This window comes from Vicia villosa, unplaced genomic scaffold (assembly GCF_029867415.1).
Source record: "Vicia villosa cultivar HV-30 ecotype Madison, WI unplaced genomic scaffold, Vvil1.0 ctg.000025F_1_1, whole genome shotgun sequence".
NCBI classification, from domain to species: domain Eukaryota; kingdom Viridiplantae; phylum Streptophyta; class Magnoliopsida; order Fabales; family Fabaceae; genus Vicia; species Vicia villosa.
In genome coordinates this window covers 413,927-434,174 of record NW_026704957.1, presented here as the reverse complement: position 1 = coordinate 434,174, position 20,248 = coordinate 413,927, and the positions used below count along the sequence as shown (strand labels likewise).

General features: G+C 35.2%; 3 protein-coding genes across 4 annotated transcripts; 2 read left to right on the top strand and 1 right to left on the bottom strand.

Annotated features, from left to right (window-relative positions):
- Positions 1-842: 842 nt before the first annotated feature.
- LOC131622198 (uncharacterized) lies at positions 843-6,502 on the top strand. Of its 2 annotated transcripts, XR_009289777.1 has the most exons (8): positions 843-2,130; positions 2,438-2,570; positions 2,686-2,901; positions 3,035-3,190; positions 3,287-3,940; positions 4,058-4,174; positions 4,252-4,785; positions 5,867-6,502. XR_009289777.1 is itself a non-coding variant. In XM_058893225.1 (7 exons), exons 1-7 carry the CDS (start codon positions 1,157-1,159, stop codon positions 4,585-4,587), a joined length of 2,586 nt encoding a protein of 861 aa, XP_058749208.1. In that variant the 5' UTR covers positions 843-1,156; the 3' UTR covers positions 4,588-5,102. The 2 variants fall into 2 exon arrangements, 1 of the variants encoding a protein (XP_058749208.1); XM_058893225.1 differs by lacking the exon at positions 5,867-6,502 and having other exon boundaries at positions 4,252-5,102.
- Positions 6,503-7,027: 525 nt separating this feature from the next.
- Positions 7,028-13,471, bottom strand: LOC131622199 (DNA gyrase subunit B, chloroplastic/mitochondrial-like). Its single transcript, XM_058893226.1, has 21 exons — positions 13,188-13,471; positions 12,832-12,976; positions 12,542-12,622; positions 12,334-12,447; positions 11,801-11,857; positions 11,402-11,503; positions 10,992-11,142; positions 10,819-10,895; positions 10,634-10,744; positions 10,306-10,376; positions 9,933-10,074; positions 9,588-9,686; positions 9,362-9,490; positions 9,141-9,255; positions 8,896-8,963; positions 8,508-8,621; positions 8,201-8,317; positions 8,034-8,087; positions 7,841-7,946; positions 7,532-7,662; positions 7,028-7,439 (listed from the first exon to the last, which is right to left on the bottom strand). Exons 1-21 carry the CDS (start codon positions 13,325-13,327, stop codon positions 7,371-7,373), a joined length of 2,193 nt encoding a protein of 730 aa, XP_058749209.1. The 5' UTR covers positions 13,328-13,471; the 3' UTR covers positions 7,028-7,370.
- Positions 13,472-18,514: 5,043 nt separating this feature from the next.
- On the top strand, positions 18,515-19,757 carry LOC131622171 (uncharacterized). Its single transcript, XM_058893201.1, has 4 exons — positions 18,515-18,720; positions 19,039-19,272; positions 19,348-19,401; positions 19,445-19,757. The coding sequence occupies exons 1-4, from the start codon at positions 18,515-18,517 to the stop codon at positions 19,755-19,757; spliced, it is 807 nt and encodes a 268-aa protein (XP_058749184.1).
- Positions 19,758-20,248: the final 491 nt, after the last annotated feature.

Genomic DNA, 20,248 nt, shown 5'->3' with positions numbered 1-20,248 from the left:
ACAAACTTGAACACTCAACAAACTTGAACCAGCTCTAGAATTTAACATAGAACCAAATGAGTCAAGATGTGCTCCACAATTTTCACGATATCTTACTTTCCATTTTTCCTAAAAAAATAAGTCAATCAAACGAACAACATATTCTTTTAATGTAATAGGAAAGAAAAACTACACTCACCTCTCTTCAGGTTCTGTTAAAACGACACTAACGCCTCATCTAGTTTTAAAATATACACTAACCTCGTAAACTTATATATACTAAAAAAAAATTAATGATAGATAAATCATAGATAAATGTCAATTGTATGTAATATTTTTGTCTATAATTAAAAATTAGAGAGAAGTTAATGTCATTTTCATAAACTTTAGTAAAGTAATGCATATTTTAAAATTAGAGAAAATGTTTATATCATTTAATAGACGTTTTGCAAAGTGAATGTAATTTCTCCTAATAAAAAAGTATTTGGATTTCTAAACTACTATTTTTTTGTTAAGTTTGAATGAAACTTATTTTATTTTATTGAAAGATAATATTAATAAGGCAGATTTGTTCCAGTCTTATATATTTTTAAAATGATTTTTGTTATATTTTAGTCTAACAAAATAATATTTAAAAAAATTTGAGTCCATAGTAGCCAAACGTCAATTCATCCAAATATCCTCTCTAAAAAACAAAAATAAGAAGAAAAAATAACTTGGACTTGTTTGAGGGCAACATTCAAAGCAAATGATACCATGTTGAATCTTCTCTATAACAAGTCCAGATGCAGTTTGAATAACCAAAGCAATACCAAACAATAGTCCCTTACTCAAACCAAAAATGGCAAAAATCACATCATTCACTTGCCTTTTAAGAGAAGAAAACCATCAACTTTTTCTAACAATAAAGGTAGATTCATTGTTAGAACAATAGTTCCAAGATGAAGGGAAGATTCAAAACCATGTTAGAATAGTTCTCATCAATTTTGATGACTTGGTCCAATCTTAAAGTCTCAAAAAAAACATGACTTTTCAATCCTCTTCCACATGTAACATTCAAAGAAACTCAACATAGAAAGAAAAAAAACATCATAGGAATCTCAAAAACACATAAACTACTTTAAACCAAACATTTTTCCTATATTGTTTTTATATTTTATTTCACTATTTCTGTTAAATGGCCATCCTTAAAATTAGCAAAAAACACCACAAGCGTTTCAACAACCCTTTCCCTTCAGCTCCAACCACCATCCCCAACGTTCAAGGCTCTCTATTCATCAATTCCAAATCTCTCTCTTCACAAGATCAAACCTTTTCAATTGGCAATGATTTTCAACTCTCTTGGTCCATCATCAATGGCGGGCATCTCTCAATTTCACATCTTTCTCAGAAAGACAGACCTGTCTGGTCTACAATCTCAGGTAAGGCTTTTGTTTCAGCTGCAGTGGTTGACACTGAGATTGAAGAAAGTAGAGGATCGTTTCTTGTTAAAGACAGAGATGTTCATTTGATCTGTAATCACCAAACCATTGATGAGATTAGGATGATTGATCAATGTGGAGTTTCAGTTGCGGATTTTACTTTGACAGAAGAGATGAAGTTTCCTAGTTTGTTGATCACTGGAAGGCTTTTTAATATGAGTAAGAAGAATAAAAGGTTTGAAAAGTATGGAATTGAAGGGAATATACAGTTTGAATCAAAAGGGCCATTTGTGTATGCGAGGTATTGGGTTTTGTTTAATCAGAAAAACAAGCATGAGGTTGGATTTCAAGTGAAGATTGAGAAACTGAATTTCGGTTCGAGTGATAAGGTTTCTTCAGAAGGCTCTGGAGTTTACAAGGGTTTTAAGAAGAGGTTGAGTAGTAGGAAAAAGAGGTTGGGCTGGTTTTGGTACCTTTCAAGGCCTAGAGGGTTTGTTTTGGTTTCTTCTGTGGAGGATGAAAGTGGAGAAATGGAAATATCGAAACCGAAAGAATTTAATAGGATTTGGTTGAGTTATGCTAGTGATGAAAATGAGAGGTTTTATGGTTTTGGAGAACAGTTTTCTCACATGAATTTTAAGGGGAAAAGAGTGCCTATCTTAGTTCAAGAACAAGGTATTGGAAGAGGAGATCAACCTATCACTTGTGCTGCTAACTTGATCAGTTACAGGTAGGTCATGCAACCTTTATAGCTCTGTAGCACCGACACTTCTGAAAAAACGAGTGTTTGTGTTTTAAAATTGACATTGACACTTGTTATTATGTTTAATTAATTCATTTTTTAAAATTATTACCGGTGTTGATGTGTCAATGTCATTTTTAATATCCGTGATTCATAGAATACAAATGCTTTGGACCCGAGACCCCGGAGTTTGTCACACTCACACCGTGCACTAACCACTTTGGTAGTAAATCTTAAACTATGTATATATATTTTGTTTTTCAATACAATGATAGCATTTGATTGGTTTTGGCAGGGCAGGAGGTGATTGGAGTACAACATATGCTCCTTCTCCATTCTACATGACTTCAAAAATGAGGTCTCTTTATCTTGAGGGATATGATTATACCATCTTCGATCTTACTAAACTCGACAGAGTACAGATACAGGTATTGTTTGAGAAATTATGATAGAATAATGTGCCGACTATCATATGACTAAATCCTTATATGTATATATGAAATAATATTTTGTAGCTGATTTTCTATAAACTGGAGTTTGCAGATATATGGAAACTCGGTTGAAGGACGGATATTGCATGGGAACACACCTTGTGAGCTGATTGAACATTTCACTGAAACCATTGGAAGGTTACCAGAGCTTCCAGAGTGGATCATATCTGGTGCTGTAGTTGGAATGCAGGGTGGCACCGATTCTGTACGTCGTATTTGGGATGAATTAAGAACTTATGATGTTCCTGTCTCAGCATTTTGGTTACAGGTAATAACTCGCAACTCACATCAACACTTAAACTTAAAGAAATAGCAGAAAATTATTGCTTTGTAGTTTCAACAAAACTCGAATATATTAGAAGTTTGCAAAATCTCGTTGTTTACTTATTGAAACTGTGCAGGATTGGGTAGGACAAAGAGAAACCATGATTGGCTCACAACTTTGGTGGAATTGGGAAGTAGATGAACAAAGATATTGGGGTTGGAAGGAACTTATCAAAGATTTTAGCACTCAAAATATAAAAGTTATGACATATTGCAATCCCTGTCTAGCGCCGGTAATGCTCTCTTTTAATCACTTAAAGTTATGACTTATCGGAAAATTGCTATTGCAAAAATGTCACGAACACTTTTGTTTTCTCTCTGATCAATAGGTTGATGACAAGGATAACAAAAAGAGAAACCTTTTTGAGGAGGCAAAACAGTTGGACATATTGGTGAAAGACGGTAACGGAAATCCATATATGGTTCCAAATACCGCCTTTGATGTGGCAATGCTAGATCTAACTCACCCGAAAACTGTAACTTGGTTCAAGCAGATTCTACTTGAAATGGTTGACGATGGAGTTAGAGGATGGATGGCTGATTTTGGCGAAGGCCTTCCCGTTGATGCGGTTCTATATTCAGGCGAAGATCCTATTTCAGCTCATAACAGATATCCAGAACTATGGGCCAAAATCAACAGAGAGATTGTGGAAGAATGGAAAAGCAAGTCCTTAGACAATTTGAACGAAAACCGAGATGATGGTTTGGTTTTCTTCATGAGAGCTGGTTTTAAAGATAGCCCTAAATGGGGGATGCTGTTTTGGGCAGGTGATCAGATGGTGAGTTGGCAAGCAAATGACGGAATAAAGAGTTCCGTTGTTGGTCTACTTAGCAGCGGAATATCCGGCTATGCCTTTAATCACAGTGACATCGGAGGATATTGTACGGTAAACTTACCTATAGTTAAATACAGAAGAAGTCAAGAATTGCTTCTGCGTTGGATGGAGCTTAATTCTTTCACCACCGTCTTCCGCACTCATGAAGTAAGTAAAATACCTTCAATAGCCTTGTTCATTAACGAAACTTTTCATTCGATAAATTTCATTATTAAAGTCTGTTTGCAATGAATCATCACTGATGCTTGCTTGTTCTGCAAGCAGGGAAACAAACCATCATGCAACAGCCAGTTTTACTCAAACCAACAAACTCTATCACACTTTGCACGCACCGCAAAAATATACACAGCGTGGAAATTTTACAGAATTCAACTAGTGAAGGTGATTCTAAATTTCCATTATTATTACACAAATGTTTTTACCTAAACAGTCATGTAAAATCGTATTTTTCTATACAGGAAGCGGCGCAGAAAGGATTACCTGTATGTCGTCACCTATTTCTCCATTACCCTAATGATGAACATGTGCATAACTTGAGTTATCAACAATTCTTGGTTGGTTCTGAGTTTCTAGTGGTGCCAGTTCTTGACAAAGGAAAGAAGAAAGTTAAAGCTTATTTTCCATTGGGAGAGAGTAGTAGTTGGACACATATATGGACAGGAAAAGTGTTTTCGAAACAAGGAAGTGAATCATGGATAGAAGCTCCAATAGGTTATCCTTGCGTGTTTGTTAAGGTTGGTTCTGTTATTGGTGAAACCTTTCTGAATAACCTGAAAAATTTAGACATTCATTGAAGAAGGATGAATCTCAACCAACGGAGTTATATCTAGCGGAATGGGATAGACTCTCGCAAGGTGGCGAACCAAAGGTTGAGTCGAGGTGCATGCATTTAGAGCCCGACATTGTGGCCTCGAATAGGAGATTACCTCCGGTGGAAGGAACTTGTGAGAAACAAAAAAGAATGAATCTTAGATAAGTAACATAGTTTGTAAGTAAGTTTTCAATTCATGCCTGTGAATAAGTTTCATTATTGCAGTTGAAGATAATGTACAGAAATAGGTGGAAGAATCTGATTATATACTCTAATTGACCTTGGAGCTCTTATAAATTATTCATTTATAAGAATAGTCTTTTAACTCTTTAGAATGCTTAGAAAACAATGCATGGGCACAGAGTGATAGTGAAATAAGAGTGAACTTACATAAACCTTCAACTTTGAAGAGTACTAGCTAATGAATTTTCCTCTTCCATGTTAAATCAATTCACTTCAATTCAAATGAAAAGAAAAAACGATTATTAGTGTTGTTATTTCTTCTTTTTCATCTTCAAAAAAGTATATTCTCTCTTAATACCTTTTGTGTGCGGTTTTGTGGCATATTCTTTTTTTTATACTCATATGCTTTTGTGAAAACAATAACAAAAACTCTTCCGCAGGATTTGTCAATGTGATTACAAGAACTAACTTCTCTTTATATATTATATTTTCAATTGAAACTAGCATTAGATAAAGTATCGTATTATTTTAAAACTTTGTAAAAATTTGTAGAATTTATCTAATCATTAAGAATTTTCACTTTAACGGTTGGATTGACTAAATCTATTATACGCGAATTATTAATAGTAGGTAGTTTAAGTATTATATACATTTTTAGTACAATAGTTGCTCAAAAATACTAATCACAGTATTATTATGATATCATTACATCTAATTAATTGAAGAATAACACCATCCAAAACAAAACTTTCTTTCTGCATAATAATTATGAGTGCAATGTCTATTAACACACTACACCTACATTAAGAATAAAAAGACAACTATCTCCTTACTACAGTTGCTGAATGCAGTCCAATTTATTGAAGTTCTTTTGATTGATTATACTATAACTTAACCTTCTAACATGGCATAATGTTAGAATCCCATTTGTGCATATTTTGTATATAAGTTTTGTGGTATTTCTGAAACTCTTGTGCCAAATTTGATTACCTTTTGATATAATAGTATGTAAATAAATAACTTTGTGTTTATTTTCTAAATTAAGTTATTTTATTAACTCTTGTAATGTTTTTCTTTAGGTTTTAACAACTTTTGGGCAAGATGGAATGAGAAGAATGATCAAAACAAGCTTGCAATGAGGGTGGAATGCAAAAAGAAGAAGATTTGTGCAAGGAGGTCCGCTCAGCGGAGCTGAAGCGGACCCAGGCAGGGATGCAGCAATTTTTTTCATCAGCAAGTCCGCTCAGCGGAGCTGAAGCGGACATGGGCAGAGACGAGCAGAAAATTTACCTCCGCTCAGCGGACCTTGAAGACAAATCAGATATTTTTACTGCTCCGCTCAGCGGACCTGCTCCGCTCAGCGGACCTACTTTTTCAACTTTTGTTCTTAGCCACATAAAATTGATGATTAAGAGTGGTTAGCTTAGTTCTTATGATAACACACACTTGGGAGAAAAGTTAGGGCAAGAGAAGAAGAGAAAAACCATTTTTCTTAAAAGAAAATCAAGATTTCCAAACATCTTTCTTTGATCTTCTTGAGTTTGATGTCACTAAATCTTGGTTTGTTGCTTGTTGTTGAAGCTTCCATGGATATGGAGGGCTAAGTTTCATCTTGTGTCAAGATTAGAGGTAGTTAGTTTGTAAATATGTACTTTCTTTGATCTATTATGTATGAACTTGGTTAATGATTAATACATGGTGAATATCTTGTTATTTATGTTTCATTTGTTGTTTTGGATCATTATTGAGAGATATGTTTCAAAGCTAGACCTAAAAGATATTCATCTATCAATAAACAAACTCTAGAGATGGATTTGTGAGTTGATATTCACAAGTGTCAAGCTTTTAAGATTATCATGTTGATTGTCGGCATGAGAGATCATCTGACGGTGAATATGATAATAATCACGATATTGCTTTAGAGATAAACAGTATCGAGAGGATACGTGATTGTATTAATCATAAATAGGTTCATATATATAATCTTTAGAGTACATATGAAGCAAACTAATGAACACTAATCTTGACACAGTTTTACCAAACCGTTTTTAAAACCTAAGTTATTGTCTTTAATTTCTTTTCATGCTATTTATCTTTCTATGACACTAAAAAATCCAGAGCCTTAACTCAGAATACACTAAGCTGTAGAACGGCGATAATATCGCATCAATCCCTGAGGAGACGATAAAAAAAAAATACTTATCCTATACTTTCTAACACATAATCAAACACAGTTCAGCAGCTGGTAACTTTTGAAGGGTAAAATCTCAAAGTGTATTAATAACATTACACAAAACTTCACACAATGTTGGATCAGAAAAATATACACTTGTCAGATTTGTAGAGAAATCAAATTAGATTTCAACCAAGCCTCCAAAAACTTTCCCAGCAAGTGCAAATGACCACTCCACTCTAGTCAGTGAAAAATGCTTCCAAAAATAACGGGCGCACAAGGCTTCAATTAAGAAAGACCTTCCATCTTCCTCGAAAATAAAGAGTAATCTGTGCTTGACTATGAAGTAGTGGATGGTTGTTAATACGAAGAAGAAAAACTCATTTCTTCCACACCCTGTAGCATTATCATCAAATATCTAGCTGATCAAGATCAATCATGTTGGCAGCGTTTCGTATCAACTCCTTCCGAACATCCACCTGATATAAATTAAATTAAACATTCAGATTATGGCACTTCAATAATGACAAATAAGCTGACTTGTGATCTTAAGTTATCTTGTGCGCATTACCCGAGCACCCATAAGGGATGAAAAAACAATATTTGCTTCAGCTGCATCCTCAACCGTCAACTTCTTCAACAACCTCTGTTCTGGATCCATGGTTGTCTCCCATAGTTGCAAAGGCATCATCTCTCCCAGCCCTTAACAGACAAGAGCATAATGTTTTGTAGATAATAATATAAACATTATCAAATAATAAATAATTAGCTTAGAGTAAAACAATAATCCAACATTGTGAAAATATTCGAGAGTTACATAGTTAACGGAATGATATTCGTGAACTGAAAGAAACATAAGCAGAAACACAATTCATCATACCTTTGAACCTTTGCATGCTGTATGATGCATTCGGAGGGAACGAGCTCTTAAGTTTTTTAAGATCGACTTCATCATAACAATAGTGCACTTGTTTTCCCCTTACAACCTGATTATTTCAGTAAAAACACCAGGAAGTTAGCTAGACCACATCCAATCTGATAAACACTCGGCGGAACAAAAATTCAAGACAAACCTTGTAAAGTGGTGGAACACCAACATATATGTATCCTTCATCAAACAAAGCTCTCTGCAAGTAAAAAAAACCCACTTGATCATTTTGATATAATATTCTCAAGGGAATCAACTTATTTTCCCGTTCCGCATAGGAACATATTTCACAGACAATGCCTGTATAATTACCTGATATCTATAGAAAAATGTCAGTAGCAGAGTGCGGATGTGAGCACCATCTACATCAGCATCAGTTAAAATAATAATCTTATGATATCGAAGTGCATCCTTTTTAAAATCCTCTCCCTGAACCAACAAAACACAATTTGAGTTAAATAGTTAAATAATAGAAGATGAAGTTAAGGGCATAGAGTTCCAGAACATGTGGTCAAGGATTGTTACTTCAATTCAATATAGTTGATTTGGTTAGTATTTACACTGAATATAACTAATAACTTAGTTAATGTGTTATTCAGATATTCAGGATGATTTTAACCTTCACTCCGAGGCCGAGACCAAGGATTAAATTTTGGATCTCTTCATTTTTGTACATTGCTGCTTCATCTCTCCTTTCAATATTCAGAATCTTACCCCTCAATGGGAGAATGGCCTGCAACAAACATGGTCTAATAAATACATAGACTTGCATAGCTCAACTGTGTTTTTTATTCATGTAATGAAGCGCTAATCTAACAAATAAACTGCCCCTATTTTTATAAAAAAACATTGTCAACAATCAAAGCCTGTGGCTCTCTTGCTTATAGGGACAAATATGAAACCCACGAATGTATATATTTGTGTGTATGTGTGCACTTGCGCGCTCATGCCCAGCATGTCAGGTGGTTTCACTTTTATAGGCTTTCATCTAACAATGTGTACTTTACCTGGAAGCGCCTGTCACGACCTTGCTTAGCACTTCCCCCAGCTGAATCACCTTCAACTATAAAAATTTCTGCAGCATGGGGATAAAAAACAAGGAATTATAGTAATCCTTTGATCATGAAAACTACTCGTAATTAATAGGAATATCTATTTTCACAGTAATCTAAGTCAGAAAATGTCGCACAATTTTAATTGAAATAAATGTCTTTCTAAAAAGCAAAAACAAATCTGTAAAACAGAAACATACCACAGTCTTCGGGATTTGATGATGAACAATCAGCGAGTTTTCCCGGAAGAGATGAAGATCTCAATACACTCTTCGATCTCACCAACTCCCTTGCTCTTTTAGCAGCCAAAGCTGCCTAACAAGACAAATTTCAAGAGAGAAATTTTTTGGTTAAATTATGCAAGAAAAAAAGCCTAATCTTATCAGGATCAATAGGATCTAAAAGTCACACTTGTAAATACCTTGAAAGCATTAAGAGCTTTAGATAGCACTGCATCAAGAACATCTGGATGTAGTTCCAAATACTCAGTAAGATATTCTTGAATGGATTGGTCAACCACTTTCCGCACCTCTGGATTTCCCAACCTTGTCTTCATGCAACAAAGAAATGGAGGTAATATGAAATGAAGGGAAATAAATTGGATGATGAAAACTGTAATAAGCACTCCAATATAGTAAAAGCAATACCTTTGTTTGTCCTTCAAACTCTGGATTTGGGACCTTGACTGAGACAACACATGTTAAGCCTTCTCTCACATGCTCTCCACTTAAAGAAATTTCCTTTTCCTGTAAAGAACAGAAGAAGCTCTCCACTTAAAAGATATTATAAGGATTGCACAAACTTCTAAGTGGAAGAATAAAAGAGAATCGTGTTTAGGTGCTACTTTCGTTAGGGGTGTGCAAAAAAACCGGTTATCTTTAACCAAATTGGTTATTGATCCATGCACACCCCTAACTTTCGTATCATATCTAGCTCCAAATCTCCTACTTATGAAATTTGGCTAAGCACTATTGTATTGGCATCCTTCATACCTTGATAACTTTTGATTTCTTTCCGAGATTATTTAGTGTTCTTGTTAAAGAAGCCTTCATACCATCAATATGGGTGCCGCCATCGACAGTCCGTATACTATTAGCATATCCTAGTATCGTATCGGAGTACGCGTCTTCACACCTAACAGAGAAGAAATGAAAAGAATTACACATATCGATCAACGGATTTGAGAATAGTCAGTCATTTTACAAATAATTGTACAACCCGACTTACCATTTGGAGATTTTACATTTACAAGATACAAAAAAACTAACCCTTGATTTCAAGAGTTTAATCCTTAGCCATACTCACAAGGAGTGAGGGTTCAAGTGCCAATAGACAACAAAATCCGAGCATGGATGAAGGACTTACCATTGCAAAGCTACATCAACTGCGACTCCATCTATTTCTTTTCTGAAACTCAGAACATCATGAACAGCTTTCTGCAACAGATCATCAGTATTAGTCAAAATAGACAGTTGTTTAGTTAAAATTATATGCAGTCAGATGGATATTTAAAGAATACATATATGCATCAGAACACTCAAGTTATATGCAAATTTACATTTTAATTGAAGAAGTAAAAGTAAAAGTAAAATGGAGAAGAGAATCATATCCTCCCTCGGTAAACCAACGACTGGAAAAAGAAGAAGAAAAGACATTTTCAAGCACTAAGGGTATGTAGGTGAGAGTAGAAGACCTTATCCGTGTTAAGCCATTTCACATATTCAGCCAATCCCCCAGCATAGAAATACTCGTTATATTGGACCTTTTCGGGATCATTGTCTTCTTTCCGAAGCACAATCGTAAGCTGCAAAGGTCAAGAAAATGCGTTAGATGCAAAGTAGACAGAAAAATTACTCTCCAACAAATCGACTACTTCACCTTTGGGTTAAGGAAAGCCAACTCCCTAATGCGTCCAGCTATTGTGCTGTATTCAAACTGAATGGCAGTGGTGAATACTGCATGTTAAGGAAAGAGAAAAAAAACATGTCAGAATAAAATTTGCAGCAGAATAGAAGAAAAACCATAAACTGGGAATCATTGACAACTAGAACCTTCTTTGTCAGGCCAAAATTTGATGCGCGTTCCTTGACGGTCTTTATTTTCAAAAGGAAGCATGACGCAATTCAAAGTTGTCACCGGCTTCCCGCGAGAATATTTTTGTGTGTATTCCAACCCTTCACGCCAAACGGTTACCTCTAGTACCTGTAGAGTTAGACCATAAAGAGGGTCTTTAGAAAACACTGATAATTAACCAGAACAAGGAAGGGAACCTCTGACTGAAAACGAAATATAAATGTGATGGCATCATTTTTTACCATCAAAATAAATGATAAATGATGGATATGAGTGTGTCAAGATGTCTTAAAAGTGTATGTTGTGCATCGAATTTTATATTCAAAGCATCAGATATACATTGCAAAGTTCAAGACAGAAAAGAAAGAGAATTGTAAGGAAGACGTACCTCAGACAAGGCATTAACAACAGATAAACCAACACCATGTAAACCTCCAGAAACAGAGTAGCCACTATTGACGCCACCAAATTTCCCACCAGCGTGCAAGATCTACAAAGTTCATAAAAGTAAATAGTATGTATCCGATTAAAAGGTATACAAAAAGATTAAGCACAAAAAAATATAAACCAAAGGCTTGTTAATATTTTCTTGTCAATTACTTACTAATTTCTAAAAGGTCTAATGCATTTCCTTACATTTACTTTATTGATAAAATAGCATAAATGATTTAATTAAAATTCAATTGTATGGTATCAAAAGAACCTTGCTGCAGTGAGTATTGACCTTCTAGAATGTACAAAATACAGTAATCTTCTAGACTCGGTATTCAAGTAAATGAAAAAATACCGTCAACACTGTCTCTAAGGCAGATTTCTTTGTAGTTGGATGCATGTCGGTAGGAATCTGCATTCAATTGGAAAAATTTAGTATGCAAAGTCAAAATTGTCCAAAAGATAGTGAATGTAGCATAAAAAATCATAGTCCTATAAGTTCCTATTCAACAGTGAAATTTCCTGAAATATAGGTTTTCAGTTTGGAAACACTGATCAATGTGCATGCATTAATAGCTTTAAAAATAGAAAATATGCTTCACAATATACTTAATTCCGTAAAAAGAACCATTGTTAGCATTGCCAAACAGTTGGTCAGGTATCATATTTAACTCCATGAAACCACGGAAATTTCAAAACAGTTACAGATAATATTCCCAACTAAGAATTGTTTTTTCATAAAATTTAAATCTAAATGGAAGAGATACTTTAAATCAACATTACATTACACCAAAGCTTATGCAAAAAGGAAGCGCAATGAGAACATACAAGATATACAGTCAAAGACTAAAAACACAATCAAACCATGAGAAAGACAGCAGATCATACCCCGCGACCATTGTCAGTGATGCTCACTGCATCGTCTTCATGTAAAACAACGGCAATCTTTGAAGCAAAACCAGCTTGAGCTTCATCAACAGCATTATCCAAAATTTCATAGACCTAACAACGAAGAAATAAACACAATTTCAATCACAGAGCACACAAAAATATCAGAACTGTTATGAAAACAACAACAAAAATCACAAAAAGATACCAAATGGTGCAACCCACGCGTGCCAGTGCTTCCAATATACATCCCAGGCCTTTTTCTTACAGGGTCCAAGCCTTCAAGTACCTACAAATAACAAACAACCATTGATGGAAAAAGCCAGCAACCCGTTAACGATACCAAAATACTGACGAAGAAATTCAAATAACAAACTTTTCAGCACAATAACATTTACATCAAGTCAATATCCAATTTACACTCAAACAACTCTTACCAAATTGTCTAGATTCTAATTCTACACTATCAATAGAGCTATTATTCTGAAAGAAAAAGACCTGAATTTGATCAGAACCATAAGCTTTGGAACCTTCATTCTTATGAATATCTTCTGCCGCAGATAAAGAAGACATATACGCCCTTGGAGTGGCTGCATTTGACACCAAACTAGGAACAGCAAACTTTCTAAGAGAAATTCTCTTCCTGAAAAAACCAAACAAAATCATCAAAAACAAATAAACAACCCCTTTAGTTCCTATCATCAATTCAGCATAAAAACAGTATCCCCACAACAACAACACCATAAAAAACACATTTTTCAATAATAAAAATTGCCCCTTTTATAAAAAACTGAGAAATTTTCAAAAGGGTAGCATATAATCACGAAGAAAGAAACAAATTGAAAAGAATATACCTGGGTTTAGAGAGAGTAGAAAGAGGAAGAGACGAAGATGAATGAGGATAAGAATGAAGACGGAAGGAAGAGGATGTGAGGATATTGCGAGAGGCCATGAAGCGAAGTAGAGGAAGACGACGAAGAAGCACAGGTGCCATTACATTCGCTTCACAAACACATAGAAATTGAAATCAAACGCTATTTTGTCTCTAAACTCTTGTGCTCTTTTTCCCTCTCTATCTTCTTTGTTTTTGGTTTTTGCTTCTTAAAACCCTATGTTTTAGTTTTACTTCACTAGCTAACGTTTTCCCTCCACATGAAGCACATTTATTTTGTTAATAGAAGAGAAAAAATGAAAATAAGGTGTCAAAAAATATGAAAATAGTCTTTAAAAAAAAGTGTTAAAAAGGAGTTTTTTTAATTTTTTATTAAAGAGAGGACAATAATGAAAAGTTTGGTGACTAGAAAAGAGGCGAGATGTTTGAGCTAACTCAAGAGGAATTCGATTATTTGAGTAATTCGGTTGTTTTGTCTCATAATAAAGCTAACACCATAATTAATAGAAACAATGAGAATCTTCTTATCCAACTGAGTTAAACTACCAGATTTTGTCATGGTATCTTCCTTTAATCGCAAGTTTTGGATCATCTATAGGTAATTCATCTCAATTTAAACTTGTGAATGATGTTGTTTCTTTTGTTATTTCAAAGTTTCTAATAAGTCTTACGCCTCTAATTCCTAAACATAGGGTTTCTCTATAATTCTCTTTCTGAACGATGTTACAAAGTTGTCTTCTTTGTTACAAACACGTGCCGTTAGGCAAAAAATTATCCTTTGAATAACAAGAGGCGCCAGTGTTGCATCTGATAACATCACATACTCATTTCATCCACGAAATATTGCCATTAGGGGCTTCTTTTACACTTTCATCCTTGGTGGTTGATTAACTGTTTTGTGTGTATGCTCTTATTTCTCGTGTGAATTGTCTTTAGAACTTCTTCGAAATGGTTTAGTCCAAGTCGTGGTCTTTATAGTGAAGGTGATATGTTGCCCCTGAGGCAGCAAGGATTCTTTAGTGAGGATCTAGCATATGTGGCCTCGAATGGCAACAAGGACTCCTTCATAAGGGTTCAACACATGTGATTGCCTCAAAGGACAGCTAAGATTTCTCCATAAGAATTCAACATGCATAATCTCCTCGAAGAGCGTTAAGGATTCCTCTATGATGATCCAATATACGTTGTTGCCTTTACGGTCGGCCTTAATAGGGTTTTCTTTTTCTTAAGTTTCTGCAAAAAAAAATTATGATAATCTTGAAAATATAAAACTTGAGGCTTCTCATTAAAAACCCATGCTCCTTAGTGTCCAAGTAGGGGAAAGACATTTTTGAATTTCCATAAAATTTAGGAGTACTACGTGGAGTATAATGAACAATGTTCAATATAAGCAAAATACATTTTTTTCGTCCTTTAACTTTATCTCGGGGTCCATTTTGATCTCTTAATTTTTTAAATGTTCAAATCGATCCCTTAACTATTAAAATAGCGCCACGTTTGTCCTTTTGTTTGTTTCCATTAGTGAAAGTTATAAAAAGTTATTCACGTGGATTAGATCAATGGTGATGTAAATATAACATGAATAAGTATTCCAAAAAGAAAAAAATATCTTTTGAAAGTGAAAACGAAAAAGCTCTAGAACTTCAACAGTGCTCTCGTGGTACGAAGGCGAAATCGAAGGGAACTTCATCATTTTGCTAGATTGCATGCGTTATTTGTAACACCCCACACATATTTGTCTAGAATAATATGCATAAAGTATTATATATGGTTCATAAAACAACAGTTACATAATATTAGCAGCGGAAAATAGAAGTACACGAATACAAAAGCCGAATGTATCATGGCCAAAATACAAGTACATCATAACAGTACATGTCCAAAATACAAGAACAGATAGGCACGACAACAACTAAAAGAAACATCCAAGCATCGCCAAGAGATCTAATCCATCTTTCCCTTACCGCGATCTTGCCTCGAACCACCTGAAAAATAATAATTGGAATGGGATGAGATTACTAAATCTCAGTGAGTCCACCTATCCTATTAGTCCGCTCGGATCTAAAGGGAACATACAAAATAAGCGAATCCACCATGGATTCGGGGTTATTCTCGCTTCCGGTACAAATACGGAATAAACAAGGCGACTTATCCACCATTGGACTTGTCTCAAGCAAATGCACATTGTATAACAAACAAGTATGCAAACCCGCATCCACATACGGGGAATCCAGAAGTGTAAATAACCCCGGCTAGGATTATGGAATAAATGCATCCTCGATGAGTAACCTCCTGCCTATTTGTCAAGGGACTTGTACAAGCACACTGCAGGATGGTTAAACGAGTCCACACAAGCCTAAATGGTCGTGGGATGACCTGGCCTAATTGGCGTCATCATCCCGTTAACCTCCTTCACGCTAGTGAGTTACGCCGAGTACAAACCGCCACCTTGACGCCTGAGCCCATCGGGCGAAAGCCTAGTGTTAGTCTACGTGACTTCACTAGAGATGAGTTATCACATTATGCATTAGCCTACATAGCCGCATAACCCCACCATACCGAGCACGCACGTGTGTTAATGCCAGGTGAGTAAAACCCCGTACGGAAACTCACGAGCACACTGCAACGGTAGCTCAGATGCACACAATATCGAACAATACACATGAACGGGTTATTCCATTGGACTACACGGTCCGGGAGGGCTCATAGACTACACGGTCAGAGCAACGTCCCAATCTAGCCTGCCGGCCACTTCGATTCAAGCATACAAAAATATGACATAAAGTCGAGGTCACAAACAAGACAAGCAATCCGATCGTTCAACCAAAACAACGGAGTTTTCATACTTCCAGCATAGCATACAATAATATAGCATAGTATTTGAAGAGAAAAAATTCATTATAACAGCATATTATCCAAATATTATTCATGTCGCTCTTTACTAAAGGTACGTCTGATATGCCGAAAAATAATATTCAAACACCGAGGCTAATTTTCCTAGATAGTATATTTAATTAGCTTTCCAACGGTATAAAGTTTGCGCGAAACGGACTTACGACGCAAAAGTTATGAATTTCCGAAGTTTTGGAAAATCTGCCCCAAACAGCAATGTAACGGGTTACATGAATCATGTAACCGGTTACATCACTGTAAAACTGTGTTTTTCACCCTTTTTCACACATGTAACCGGTTACGTCAACCATGTAACCAGTTACATGACTGACTGACCCAAAAATCTGCATTTTAAGAGTTCTAAACCAGTCCCAAATGTCCAACAATCAATCCCATGCATCCCCAACTCAGTTCTAACGAATTCGTGATATACAAGCACAATCAGAATCATCAGTAGGTAAGGATTATATCAGGACTAACATAATTAGCATTATTGATTCATACATTACTCACATTCCCAAATCCCCAATTGAAAACCCTCACATGCAAACCCCAAGTTCACTAACTATGGACTCACCTCAGAGATGAAATCAGATGATGATGATGCTGAAGCAAGATGAAGATGATGGAAAGAGCAAGATTTGGGGCAGAATTGGTTGCATGCAAGGTTGAACAATGGGACCAAGTTTGAGACTTCCTCTTCTCTTTCTCTCTTCCCACGTTCTCCTCTCTTTCTCTCTTTCACAAAATTCTGGTTTTTTTTTGGAAAAGAAAAGAAGGATCAACCAAACATGTCTCTATTCTACTTAAGGGTGAAAATACCATTATACCCTTCCTATTACCACCAATAGGTTTAGTTAACACTAAAGATCAATTAGTGGAATATACATCATATTTATCCATCTTACTTTATACTAATTACATTAGTAATAAGGATGATCGAATAAATATAATACCGGGCATTACATTATTGAAGGCGAAATCGAAGGTAGAATGGAGGATTGAAGACGCTATTGAATATAGGTCAGAAATTTTTGCATTTATTTATTTTGAGAGTGGTAGAAATTTAGGGCTTTCATGTATTCGTTCAGAGAGTGGTAGACATTTAGGGATATTCATATATTCATTCTGAAAGTGGTAGAAATGTAGGATTTTTCATGTATTCGTTTTGCATGTATTAGTAATTTAGGGCTTTTCATGTTTGTTCTATTTTAGGGATTTGTGTGTTTCTTCTGTAAGTTTATTAGGGCGCAATTTAATTTGGGATTTGATCTCAGTAGGTGAAATGGATGACTATTTAAAACTAAGTATTCATCAGAGTGGTGAATTCATTGATGGTGAACTTAGTGCGTATCAAGGAGGACAAGTTGATGATTTGAAAATAGATGTTGACAAATAGAGTTTTGTTGAGTTGGTAGGTGTACTGAAGGAGTTAGGTTATAGGAATTTTGAGATAATATATTACAAGGACCCCTCATTTAGGATAAATGTTTTGGTTGATGATAAATGTGCATTAGAAATAGCTGATCTTTACAGGGTGCATATAAGTGTTAACATCTATATTCAACATACGTTATCTCAGCCTGATTATTATGATGGTCCTATAGAAGCAGAAATAGACAATGTTGACATTGTCAATGATGAGGAAGATTTTCTTGCTAAAATGTATGAAGAAGTAGTTAGTGGGGAAGATAAGTTGAAGGAAACTGAGGATGTTAGTGTAGAGGATGATAATGTTGGTGTGGAGGGTGATAATGTTGGTGTGGAGGCTGGTGAGGTGCATGATGAGTTAATTTCTGATGATAGTGAAGATGAGTTGTACAATTAAGATAGTGCTCTGGAAGTAGCTTTTGAGTATTCTTTTGGTGGGTAAGATGATTTAGAGGAAGATGAAGTGGCTAATCTACTTGAATATGAACATCATGATGAGGGAAAAGGCAAAAAACATAAAGAGAAGTGGGAAGAAGACAAGGAAGAATTTAAAGGGAGTGATAATGATAGTGAATAACTAATAAGTGGGTGTGAGAGTGATGATAGTAGTGGTGCTAAAAGAAAGACTTACCTAATGTTCAAGATGCAAAAGGACATGTCAAATTACAAATGAGAGATAGGAATGTATTTTAGTTCAAGAGATAAATTTAAGGAAGCCATAACATCATATGTTGTCCAAAGTGGTAGAAACCTTAAGCTCACTAAAAATGACAAAATAAGGGTGAGAGTTAGGTGTAAGGTTGATTGTGAGTGGGAAGCATATTGTGCCAAATTTCCAAATGAAGAATCTTGGAAACTAAGAAAGGTAAATGATAAACATAATTGTAGCAGAAAGTATAATGTGAAGATGATGACTACCAAGTGATTTGGAAAAAGGATTCAAAACTCTTTAAAAATAATCCTAGGATGAAGATCGAGGATATAAAGGCAAAGGCACAAAGGAAGTGGAATCTAGGTGTCAACGAGACTAAGGCAATAAGAGCAAGATTTAAAGGTAGAGATATGGTTGGTGGTTCTTTCTTAGGGGATTACACTAGAATATATGCATATTGTCATGAACTGTTAAGAGCAAACCCAGGGTCACATACACATTCATTTCAGATCAATAAAAGGTATGTAAACATGCTTACTTTCTCCTTACATAAGTATGCTATCTCATGCTATATACTTTGATGTGTTGTTGTTTGTTGTTTTAGAGGGTCTACTATCAACCATGGATGAGTTTTTGCCTAATGTTGAGCAAAGATTCTGTGTGAGGCACTTGTATAACAACTTTAGGAAGAGATATCCTGGAATGATGTTGAAGGAAATTATTTGAAAGGCTGCAAAATCAACATATTCACAAGCATGGGAATAAGAGTGGTCAATGAAGATGCATATCTCCATATGATTAAGACCCCTCCATGATTTTAGAGTAGATTATATTTTAGGACAACTAACAAGTGTGATGTTGTTCTCAATAACATGTCAAAAGCTTTCAATAGTGTTATTCTTGAGTCAAGGTCAAATCCATTAGTGACTATGTTGGAAGAGATCGGAACATATTGTATGGAAATATGGGGAAACAACAGGGTGAGATTTCAAAACTTGGCTGATGATGTTTTGCTTAATATTAGAAGGAAGGTTGAGAGAACAAATAGTAACACCAACTTATGGATGGTCAGGTATGTAAGAATGATTACACCAATTAAAGTTAATATTGTTGTGCATAAACTGATATTTGTAAACTAATATTGCAGGATATCTGATGAACACATCTTTGAAGTAAAGCATGTTGTAAATCCAGCAGAAATGTTTTTTTGTGAATTTGAAAGACCATGTATGCTCTTGTAGAAGGTGGGAACTCACAGGACTGCCTTGTGTTTATGAATTGTCATCTACAAAGAGTAGGAACTTCAAGGTTGATGATTATATCCCTGGCTATTACAAAAAATCAAGGTACATGTCAGTCTACAAACATGTAATTTATCCTATAAATGGATCAAACCTATGGGTTAGGACACAATATCCATATGTGAAACCACCTAAGTATAAAAAAATGCTTGGTAGACCAAAGAAGAAAAGGAATATTAAACAAAGAGATATTGATGGGATTGGCAGGAAAATAAGGAGAACAGGGTTAATTGCCAAGTGCAGTAGGTGCAAGTAGTAATGGCACAATAAATAAACTTGTAAGGTGACACCAACAACTCAAGCTTCTCAACAACAAACTTAAGCTTCTCAACAACCTGTACCAAGAAACTCAGGGAACACAGACACCAAGAATTATAGGAACTCAAGGAACACAAACACCAAGAACTAGAGGAACTCAAGGAACACGAGAAACTCAAGAACTATTCCAACCTAATCATCACAAGTTACCATTTCTCATCTTCAAAATGCTCATAGAACTATTCAAATTACCCATACCCAGGTATCAAAGATCCCTAAAATTTACATAGATTGAAGTTGAAACAATAGAAGCTCAAACTAAAATTAGTGTACGATCGATTTGTACATAAAACATGCATACCTTAAAACACAGACAACCCCAACAATGTTTTCCATAATTCTTGGTTGTCGTTGCCCTACAAAAAACATCTTTGTCTCCACAATGGCAAAAGGGTTTCCATGGCAAATTCAAGCTCGGGTATACATTGG

Excerpts from the sequence above, each read along its gene's own strand:
- LOC131622198 (XM_058893225.1), top strand. The coding sequence starts at position 1,157 with ATGGCCATCCTTAAAATTAGCAAAAAACACCACAAGCGTTTCAACAAC. Across the intron at positions 2,571-2,685 it reads TCGACAGAGTACAGATACAG|ATATATGGAAACTCGGTTGA; the intron begins GTATTGTTTGAG and ends TGGAGTTTGCAG. Across the intron at positions 2,902-3,034 it reads TCTCAGCATTTTGGTTACAG|GATTGGGTAGGACAAAGAGA; the intron begins GTAATAACTCGC and ends GAAACTGTGCAG.
- LOC131622199 (XM_058893226.1), bottom strand. The coding sequence starts at position 13,327 with ATGGCACCTGTGCTTCTTCGTCGTCTTCCTCTACTTCGCTTCATGGCC. Across the intron at positions 11,143-11,401 it reads TTGTTAATGCCTTGTCTGAG|GTACTAGAGGTAACCGTTTG; the intron begins GTACGTCTTCCT and ends CTAACTCTACAG. Across the intron at positions 10,075-10,305 it reads GTTGATGTAGCTTTGCAATG|GTGTGAAGACGCGTACTCCG; the intron begins GTAAGTCCTTCA and ends CTTCTCTGTTAG.
- LOC131622171 (XM_058893201.1), top strand. The coding sequence starts at position 18,515 with ATGAAGATCGAGGATATAAAGGCAAAGGCACAAAGGAAGTGGAATCTA. Across the intron at positions 18,721-19,038 it reads TCATTTCAGATCAATAAAAG|GACAACTAACAAGTGTGATG; the intron begins GTATGTAAACAT and ends ATTATATTTTAG. Across the intron at positions 19,273-19,347 it reads ACCAACTTATGGATGGTCAG|GATATCTGATGAACACATCT; the intron begins GTATGTAAGAAT and ends CTAATATTGCAG.